Below are 10,224 nucleotides of genomic sequence, written 5' to 3'. Positions count from 1 at the left end.
TTTTCTGGTAATTTTCCCATTGAAAGTAGAGGTTGTAAAGATACAAGAAATATGGGGAAAATGTAATTAAAACACAATGAAAGATGAAAATACTAAACAATAGCTTTTGGACTAACAAATTATCTAGCCTCAGAACATTACAGTAAAATAGAAAAGTACAAACGTCCCTCATCTGCAATTTTAGATACTCTTTCTGGTAGGACTATGTAAAGTTCCACAATGCACAACAGGTCTTTCTTTAGCCATCTAAACAATAATAATTGCGGCTCTGCACACCTGTTCAGTCAATCTTCACTGATGCAAAAAGATAATGCACAAAGTAAAATGATGTGAGGAAGCCAATCGTGCCAGTTGAAAGCATGATCGCTACTGCCATTATCAAAGAGTAGCCAAGGTAAAGTATAGCTGATACTGGGCCACTTAAGCTCTGAAGGTCAAAAACCAAGTAGTTGATGGAGTAGAGGAACACATATAGAGAAACAGAACCTGATGCATAGAATGCTTTCCACCACCACATCCAATCCTCCACACAAAGGTGCATATAAGTGAGCACAACTGAAACTTCAGCACAAACAGTAACCAACAGGAGGAGGACTATAAGCAGAAAACCGAAAACATAGTAGAATCTTCCAAGCCAAATACTAGAGAGGATGAAGAAGAGTTCAATAAAGAGGGTTCCAAATGGCAGAGTTCCAGCACCAAGAACAAGAAGCCAAGAGGGATACTTGCGTGCAGGGATCTCCCTAGGAATCTGGTTAGTCCTCACTGGATATTGAATAGGCTCAGCTCGAGTGCCCAAATATCCTCCCACGAGGGTGAGAGGCACTGAAATACAGAACCAAAGTGATATGAGAATGAAATATAATGAGATGGGGAGTGCGCCAGTGCTCTTGCTTCCCCAAAGGATGAAATTCAGCACAGTGAGGATGACAAAGACAATCCCAGGAAAGAAGCATGCAGTTGACCATGCAACAGATCTCCAACTTTCCGAAGTACCCTTTATTGTTCTCCAAGCACGCACACTAACGTAACCAGCAGCAATTCCCAGAAAAAGATAAAGCAATATCATGCCTGTTAGCAGCATGCCTCGTGAAGCTGGTGACATGAAACCAAATGCTGCAAAAACAATAGTGACAACTGCCATTCCAGTAATTTGAACCCCATCTCCAATCATCACACACAGTAACTTCGAGTGATTTGGCTCTCTGAAAACATCTCCCACCACAAGCTTCCAACCAGAAAGCTCCTCATTCATCTGTGCCTGAGCCTCTTTATCCAGTTCCTCATACTTGGTCAAATCCCTTCTAACTGTTCTCAAAAAGATAACAAAAACAATACCAGCCAAGAAAAATATTACCATCAAAGAGTTGAGAATCGAAAACCAATGGACTCGGGCACCATCCATTTTCAGATAAGCATCCCATCGAGATGGCCATCTAGTGTCACTTTTAACGAATTCAACCTCATAAGTGAAAGACACTCTTTCTTGCTCTCTTATTATTTGAGACCTGTCAAGCTCCAGTGGACAACTTATTGACGAAGTGTTGTCATACATATGGAGTTTTGTCATCTTTTCTGGCTCATACTTGACACTGCATGGAACCACCTCAAAACCAACGATCTCAAAACCAGATGTTTTACTCTTATCAGTCTCTGAAATGACACCCATGCCTTCTTCACCGGTACCAATTATCTGAATTCCAGCACCCTCATACTCATGAATTAAAACCCTGAATTTAAGGTGGTTGATTATGTAATCATCGTTACTATTTTGTGGTGAGTAGCCAACTGGAAACCCAGTCCACTGAATTTTGAGCCCATTTTGGTTGGCATATCTCAAAGCAGGTAAATTATCCAAAATCATGTTAACCTGATACAGATCACGGGTCCTCTGCTTCAACAGCTTTACCTCATGCTCATTTAGGGGCGGAGTAGTACACAGGTAAATAGACTCATTGACGTTCATCCTAAATCTGTAGGGGGAGTTGTCAATCTGATCTCCCATGAGCAACTCTCCTAGATTCTCAGCACTATTCTTGACTCCGCCTGGAGGCTTGCAGTAAGGAAGACTATAGTAGCTGAATGGAAGTTCAGTTTCAATCGAAGTCAATGAATTCACTTTGACTAAGATTTCTTCATTTGGTGAATATGTATGCATGTAGCTTCCAGGAAGATAAAAACCATTGCTGGCATGAGAAACCAGAACAACATAGATGAAAACAGCCCAATATCTCCTTGTTGAGATCAATGGGGAAGCCATTGCTCAACAAAAATACCAGTCACCTGAATACTAGTTTGATCTAACCAAAAAATGCAAGATCTCTGTAGATTATTCCAGGAACTCTGAGATAAAAAAAAGTGTTAGTGATCTTTCTTGAGCTTGATAAATGAAAAATGAAGAATCAGAAATATTATGCTTCCACCTAAAGATAAGGGACATTTACACCTCACAATTATATCGCTTATACTACTTTTACTTTATTTATTGGAAGTATGATTGAGCCGTGAAACAAGCAAGAGCCATAGAGATTATGGAGAAGGGAAGTTTTACCAGCTATGAGAATAGAGATATATCTACTACGATTATTACTTCATCCATAGACTAAATGCAGATATAACCACCAATTCAGGCCCTTAGGAGTAAGAAACAAATGCATATCACACTGATTATATTGGTAAACATCTTAACTGAAACTCGCATTTATTACCGTACCTACTGAATTTGCCAGTAGTTAATTACTCCGTATGCAACTAAACACACACCAGATCTAGAAGCTGGAGAAGCAGAAGAAAATGAAAAAAAGAAGTAAGGAAAATCACTCTGACCCGAATCCAACCAATATTAGTAGTTCAACGGCAACCAAATGGTAATACTAGGCAGCCAGAGATCCACCTACAGCAAGTGAAAGTGCACCAATGCTAACAACAAGTACAACTCAACTCAAATATTCTTTTTTTAAAAATCACGTATTTATACTACGTCCGAACTCACTATTCTAAAGAAATAGTTAGTGTGGAAATAATCCAAGCCTAACTAAATTAACATATAGAATTCATGATTAAAAAGGAAAACAACACTCATTCAAATCTAACTACACATAAGAACTATGCGCCAGAGAACAAAATGAAACTCAGAAATAACTCAACCAACAAAAACTCAAATCTAATGCTAGCTCGACCAGATCTACTGTGTCGCTGCGAGTGCACTCACACCGCTGTCTTCCCTCGAATTACATATCCATAATCTTTAACCAATATACATTTTCTACCCTCTCATTCAGTGTAAAAAAAATAATTAAAAACCAACAAAATCATAGATCCATTTCTGAACTACTAAATGGAGTTCTCCGAATATTAACAGAATATGGCAAAGATGTAATAAATACTCTTTAACATTAAATGAACCATTCAAATCATTCTACGCATTAATTCTACTCGATTTATGATTCAAAACGAAAAACAAACAACCATTCATTCATTCAAATCATTCTACACATAAGATCTAAACGCTAGAGAAGAACAAATCCAGAAATAACTCAACTTACAATAACTCAAATCTAATGCTAACATAAACAGATCCACCTAGTTGCAGCGAGTGCACACATACCGCCGTCTTTCACTCAAATTGGCATATCCATAATCTACATTAAGTTACACTAGCTGTAGCCTCTGCAGCTAATAAATTAAATCCTAGATCCGTTTCTGTATACCACATAAAGCTTTCCGGCGCTATTAATACAATACGACAGAAATGAAAATAAATACTCGTAACATTAATTGAACTAGATCTATAATTAACACAATAAATAATGAATGAATTGTTTACCGGCGAGTGGACGAGTGATCGGAAAAAGTGAGAAATGACGGTGGAATCGACGGAGATTTGGAAGAAAAGGGGAAAAGCATGAGAATCGTGAAGTGAAATCCAGAGGGCACTGAGGGACTTTGCCAATAAAAACCGTTTGCGCGTGTTATATGTGTGGCCCTACTATCGCGTGAGTTGCAATCAGTTTTTTTTTTTTTTTTTAGATCTTGTTGTATTGTACTGATTGATGATGCCTATGGAAAATTCGGTAGATCTATGATCCTCTACGTTGGGGGACAAAAGGGTAATTTCCAAAAAAAATTAAACTCTATCAACGTAATTTGAGAAATGTGATGGGCTTTTGTTTGCTAAAGCCCATGGCCCTTTTATTTTCCTCATGCATGGCCTTTACCTTCAATTTTATTGGAATAATTACAGAAATCCCATCTTTTAATTTATTTATTATCATTATTCCTTATAAATTTTATAAATCTCTAAAAACAATTATTTTTCTCTTAATTCAAAAATTTCATTAATGTATCCGATCCATCATTATTGTGTCTGACCCTCTTTTTAATGTATCAGCCATGTATCTGATTTTGGAGAACTTTCACATATAACCACTAAAAATAGTCTAACTACTCTGCATAGCTATAGTTTGATAATTATGATTTGTAGCTACATGTTATAGGGAGGATAGACGCTAGCGAGATTGAGAGAGAGAGGAGAGTGGCGAGAGAGAGGGGACAAAAAGTGGGAGAGAGGTGAATTGTATATGTATATTGGTTAGATAATTGTATATTACACATATGTATTTGTATATATGGAAAGAGAGATTGGAAGATGAAGGAGATAGGTGAGCGAGATTGGGAGAGAGGCGAGCAAAGAGGGCAGAGAGTAGGAGAGAGGTAAATTGTATATGTATATTGGTCAGATATTATACATATGTGTCTGTATAAAAAGCAAGCGAGATTGGGAGAGAGAGGAAAGAGGCGAGCGAGATCGATAGACAGAGGAGAGAGGCGAGCGAGAGAGGTTAGAGAATGGGAGAGAGGTGAATTGTATATGTATATTGATTATATAATTGTATATTATACATATGTATTTGTATATGCTGGCGAAGTATACATATACAAATATGACTAATTACACAAACTTGAAGTCAGACCTCATAATTAATGTATAATACTAGTCGTGAGTGGTAATTAAGCAAACTATAGCTATGATGAGTAATTAAGTAGTATAAGTTTATTTAACCGTGTAATTTTCCCTTTTTTTGGCTGTTAATGTATGTGGACCTCCATTATGTATCCGACACTCTTTTTAATGTATCAACGCATATATTAATGTATCAGCGCTTATATTATTATATCCAGTTGAGGAATTTCTATAGTTATAAACTTTTAAGTGATAAATTATAATTTACCTTAAAAGTATATGATTTCTGTGATTTGTCATTTTCTCGTACAAATTTGAGGGTTGACCCATTTTTGGTAATTTCCTATATATGCATGACTTCTACCTTCAACAATATATTAGTGTAATTTCGAGTTTCAAAGGCGAAGTTTGAGGAGAGTTGTGTATATATAACTTTACCTTCATCCGGTAAAGATAAATAGGTGGATTCTAATAATCCTTGATTCAACTAAATTGCATGACAACCATCAATTAAAAAAAATCATATACAATAGTAAAGAATTCACGTAAAAAATAGTGGACAAAAGAAAAAGAATAATAACAACACAAGAATTAAGACAATTGGATGGTAATAATAATAATACTGACAAAGGATTAGTTTTTAGTTAATATAACATTTTTACCTGAAGTTTTATATATAATATCTTTGTTTGAAAATGATAGTGACACACTACATTATCTTTCTCCACTTCTTCTTAAAGTTTGAACTGCACAATTCTCACTCTTGCCATCCAAACTCCAAGCATTTCCATGGAGTTTGAGTTATTGCGCATTACAACTCAAACTTCACAGGATAATATTAGGAAATTTTACTTATATAAGTTCGAATTACATGATATTCTCTCTGTCCCTAATTATTTATTTACATTTGAATTGGCATACTTATTGAGAAAGCAATTATCGATATAGTGAATTTACAATTTTACTCATATTAATTATGAAACTGATGGATTAAAAAATTAAAATTTTCAAAAATTTATACCTTTTTAAAAGTAATTAATTAAGAATATAATAAACAAAATTATTTTATTCTTTCTTAATTTGTTAAAATGGATAAATAATTAGTAATAGGAAAAGTATTTATCCACTGTTTTTGCTTTTGTAACTTTTGAATTTTAAAATATTGTCTTTAGAGTTGGAAACATGTTGGACATGTAAACGAAGTCTCACTTGGCGAAAAAGGGCAAGAAGCCTAGAAATTTGAACCACAAAGACAAGATATGTATGACTCCAATTTAATTTGCTACTATCATGCTTCCGTCTTTAAATTTTCTTCTACATATAAATAATACTTCCTTTATCCTATGATACATTTTATTCTTTAAAAGTTAAAAATTTACACAAAATCTTTATTTTTAAAAAATAAAATAGACATATTTATAAATTATATGTAAAATAATATAAGTTATAATAATTAATAAATTAAAATATTTAGAAGATACATAAATAAATAGAATCAAATATATATTTTTAAAAAATTTAATAATTAAAATGTATCACATAAATTAAAACAGACAGAATAAAATAGAATTAGTTTGAGCAAGTGTGTCATCTCCCGTGCATGGGAGGAGCAACATTAATAAGTATTTGGGTGGCTAAGGAGTGATATTATTATCTTTTCTAATATAACGATTAGTTTCTAGAATTTGTCTTCTTTCGATTCTGAAGTAATAATTAATAACTTAAATATTAAAAACGCAATATAAAGAAAACTTAATTTCCTAAAAAAAATTAATAATATCACTTAAATTAAAACGTATTATTAATACTTTTTAAAGCTGGAAATTCAAGAGGGTTAAAGATTGGTTCACAAGGGCATGTTTGATTGTTGAGTCTTCTAGATGGACCACCAGGGTATGTTGATCACTAAAATGGTCCTTGGTTAATAAATCGATCGTTTAATTATATTAATTTTTGAATTAAAGTAAGACGTTGTAATTCATAATGCATCTATAAATTATCATAGAGTACTAGTTGATTCAAGGTGGCACAATGGTGACATTATATGAAATAAAGGGGGACCTTAAAACATTCATTGAAGTGACTTGATACATTTATTTTTTGTTACGTTGTGCTTTAATACTACAACTGTTTGCTAAAACAAAACCTTCTTCAAAATAATGATTAGAGCAATATTTTCTTTATAAAAAGATAATTATTTTCTTATTTATCTAAATAGTAAGTACTCCTACTTGATTAGCAAGTATATTGTTTCGAGAATACAATCTAAGCAAATATTACAAATGATATGTGTTTTGTGTATTGGTGTATTCATGTAAATATTTGGAAAAAGTATTGAAATATACGTTTTTTATTTTTCTTTTTTTCAATATATTCTTCTATTTTTAGAAATTTCTAAAATTTGTTATTTCTTTAATGTATTCGAGCTACATATTAATGTATTCAAGCTAGTATTTAATGTATAGTTTATTTTATAATGTATCTGAACTAGTCTTTAATGTATCCGAGATACATATCGTGTATCCGAGCTAGTTTTTAATGCATCTGAGTTACATATTATGTATCCGATATATGTTACACTGTATTCGAGCTAAATAATAATGTATCCGATTTGTGTTACTTTTTAAGAAATTAATGTGATTTAAATTAAAGAGGATAGATTGTAATTTTATATTAAAACTATGTGATTCCTAAAAAAATATCACTAAGAAATATCAAAATATTAAGAGGTATATAAAGAACTGATGAAAATTCAACACATCTATATATATTCCCCGTTAAGAGGCATGGATATAATTACAATTTTAATCATATATAACTAATATAATTTTCTATCGAATGATACTTTGTGATCGACCTAGGTAAAAGATTTTGCCGACCTAATTCAATTTGCCGTTCTTGTAGCACAGAATTTGAGTCTGGTCAAATTTCGTCATGTTTATTCAATTTTGTTATGATATAACATTTCGTTATAATAGTAAAAAGAAAAAAGAAATATCCAAACAAACACTACCAATATTTAAATAAAATGAGTGTAATAGTTTTATCATTTTGGTATAAACAAAATTGGAAGTTATCATTTTTATTGGTAAAATTATAACCTTGTGAGTTCCCCTCTCTTGCGCAAATAATTTCTCTTGCATGATGCATCACGATCATTATTTGGGGACCCTTTTCTTATTTCATGGAGTGCTCACACTTGTACATGTGGCAAAAACTTGGTTCTTGAATCTATTCCTTTAAGAATTTCGTGTAGGGGACACACACTAAATGAAGAAAGAGAGACGGGTGGAGTGGTAAATATTCTTTCATTCTTATTCACAAGGTTCGAGTCAAGTTTCAGAAGTATTTATTAGAGACGAAACTAAATTTAATCAGATTTTGATATGAATACGGAATACGAAAGAAAAGAGGGAAGGATGATAGTTATCATACATCACTTTGATGGCCTTTATTTTTTGGCTTGCATGGAAAAGTGTGGCAATCTTTATTGATCCAATTTAATGCTTCCAACTACCCCAACACCCTTTAATTAGCTAAGTTGCATTATTCATAAGTACTAGTAGTGCTACCTATCATTCACCCAATTTCTTCTCTTACAATAAAATCATTTTTTAGAAAGGAAAAAAAAAAAGCCAAAAAGCCAAAAGAGAGTACAATATTACATAATGAAAACTAGTAGTACAAATATGGCTGGAAGTAGTCCACTACAAAAGAGAGAATTAGAAGATGACAATGAAAGTAGTAGCAGTATGAGAACAGCTGAGACTATGCTGCGTTTGTTACCTATGGGGCTTTGTGTTGTGGCTCTTGTTATTATGCTCAAAAATCAACAAACTAATGATTATGGTTCCATTACTTACTCTGATCTTGGAACCTTTAGGTAATTTATCCTCTCTTTTTTTTCCGTCTTCCTCTTCTGTCGATTCTTGGTTGGCATCGTTTATGGTTGAAATAGTATTTATTTATGACATTAATATTACATGTGGGCTAGTGTTGTTGGACATTGGCCAGCCCTAAATTAGACGGAACTACACTTTGAGTTTATATCCAGTGAAATTCTATAATCCAGGTCTGAAGATATCGATATACACATCGACTTTACTACTATTTCATAGAGACAGATAAGCTATTTTCGAGAGATTCTTGACTTTATACGGGAAATAAAATAGTGTGATAATCGAGAGAGCTTAAGCATATTATAATAAGGAGAAAAAGGATCTAACAATGATTCTCCTTGTAATAGTGGGTGAATTGGGAATATTACTAAACTTTATCATCATGATTTTACTTGAAATTACTTTACTAGTGATGTGATTATGTAACTATATTTTAGACTGTGAATGCATAGAGCTTAAATTCTCTTGTTATTGATTTCAAAATTGTGGAAATTGAGTTTTAGTTGTCAACTTATTGAAGAAATTTGTGAATTTTGGGGGAAAATTAACCTAATTGTTGAATCTACTGCAGGTATTTAGTACATGCAAATGGAATTTGTGCAGGTTATTCACTTTTATCAGCAATTGTAGCAGTCGTACCTCGTCCCATAACGATGTCTAGAGCCTGGACCTTCTTCCTCCTTGATCAGGTTCCGCTTTTGTGATATCAATCTATGCATACATTTTGAATCATTTGGTTATATGAATTATATTAGTTCGAGAAAAATGGAATAAGAACTTACAGAACCTGCTCTGCTTTCACTTGTGTTTTGTAGTTATTGACATATGCAATACTGGCTGCTGGAGCTGTATCGACGGAGGTGATGTATTTAGCATATAAAGGAGATCCAGAAGTTTCATGGAGTGAATCATGTGGTTCATTTCGAGGTTTTTGCCACAAAGCTACAGCATCTGTGTCCATTACTTTCATAGTAAGCCTTTGTTATGCAGGGCTTTCGTTGCTTTCGTCTTATCGGCTTTTTAGCAAGTATGATGCACCAGTTGGATCGTACAACAACAAAGGGGGAATTGAGATTGCTAACTATTGAGATTTTGAAACTGATCCCTCTTTAGTTTTGGTTGTTGGTGTTGGTTTTTACTATATCATGTACACGGCTAATGCTAATAAATTAGATAATTAGGTACAATCAAGGATGTTGCTTTACTTTTTCTCTTCTTTTTTTCTTCGTGAAAAGGATGTTGTTTTGTCTTGAAATATCATATCTGGTAAATTTGTGACCTTCAAATCATTCTTTGGTCCCACAAGTTTTCTTGTAAATTTGTCCTTGTTGTTGGTGACTGGGTAAACAAGGGAAACGATGA

At 33.3% G+C, this 10,224-nt stretch overlaps 2 protein-coding genes and 1 long non-coding RNA gene across 5 annotated transcripts; 1 reads left to right on the top strand and 2 right to left on the bottom strand.

The window, feature by feature from the left end:
• On the bottom strand, positions 1-4,057 carry LOC101253394 (transmembrane 9 superfamily member 12). 2 transcript variants are annotated; one of them, XM_004243175.5, is made up of 2 exons: positions 3,827-4,057; positions 1-2,343 (listed from the first exon to the last, which is right to left on the bottom strand). In XM_004243175.5, exon 2 carries the CDS (start codon positions 2,258-2,260, stop codon positions 281-283), a length of 1,980 nt encoding a protein of 659 aa, XP_004243223.1. In that variant the 5' UTR covers positions 2,261-2,343; positions 3,827-4,057; the 3' UTR covers positions 1-280. The 2 variants fall into 2 exon arrangements, with proteins under 2 accessions (XP_004243223.1, XP_069143621.1); XM_069287520.1 differs by lacking the exon at positions 3,827-4,057 and adding an exon at positions 3,546-3,728.
• A 3,592-nt stretch (positions 4,058-7,649) lies between these two features.
• On the top strand, positions 7,650-10,148 carry LOC101254218 (CASP-like protein 2A1). Its single transcript, XM_004243178.5, has 3 exons — positions 7,650-8,846; positions 9,434-9,551; positions 9,678-10,148. The coding sequence occupies exons 1-3, from the start codon at positions 8,632-8,634 to the stop codon at positions 9,948-9,950; spliced, it is 606 nt and encodes a 201-aa protein (XP_004243226.1). The 5' UTR covers positions 7,650-8,631; the 3' UTR covers positions 9,951-10,148.
• Positions 9,308-9,789, bottom strand: LOC138337591 (uncharacterized). 2 transcript variants are annotated; one of them, XR_011210893.1, is made up of 2 exons: positions 9,650-9,789; positions 9,308-9,573 (listed from the first exon to the last, which is right to left on the bottom strand). It is a non-coding gene; the product is annotated as an uncharacterized lncRNA (long non-coding RNA). The 2 variants fall into 2 exon arrangements; XR_011210892.1 differs by having other exon boundaries at positions 9,645-9,784.
• Positions 10,149-10,224: the final 76 nt, after the last annotated feature.

Source organism: Solanum lycopersicum, chromosome 7 (genome assembly GCF_036512215.1).
Source record: "Solanum lycopersicum chromosome 7, SLM_r2.1".
NCBI classification, from domain to species: domain Eukaryota; kingdom Viridiplantae; phylum Streptophyta; class Magnoliopsida; order Solanales; family Solanaceae; genus Solanum; species Solanum lycopersicum.
Note: the sequence above shows the minus strand (reverse complement) of the source record. Positions and strands in the feature narration are given on the sequence as shown.

What these genes read in the sequence shown, in the direction of transcription:
- LOC101253394 (XM_004243175.5), bottom strand. Translation starts at nt 2,260, where the DNA reads ATGGCTTCCCCATTGATCTCAACAAGGAGATATTGGGCTGTTTTCATC.
- LOC101254218 (XM_004243178.5), top strand. Translation starts at nt 8,632, where the DNA reads ATGAAAACTAGTAGTACAAATATGGCTGGAAGTAGTCCACTACAAAAG. An exon ending in TCTGATCTTGGAACCTTTAG is followed by an intron (nt 8,847 to 9,433) that starts GTAATTTATCCT and finishes AATCTACTGCAG; the next exon opens with GTATTTAGTACATGCAAATG. An exon ending in CCTTCTTCCTCCTTGATCAG is followed by an intron (nt 9,552 to 9,677) that starts GTTCCGCTTTTG and finishes TGTGTTTTGTAG; the next exon opens with TTATTGACATATGCAATACT.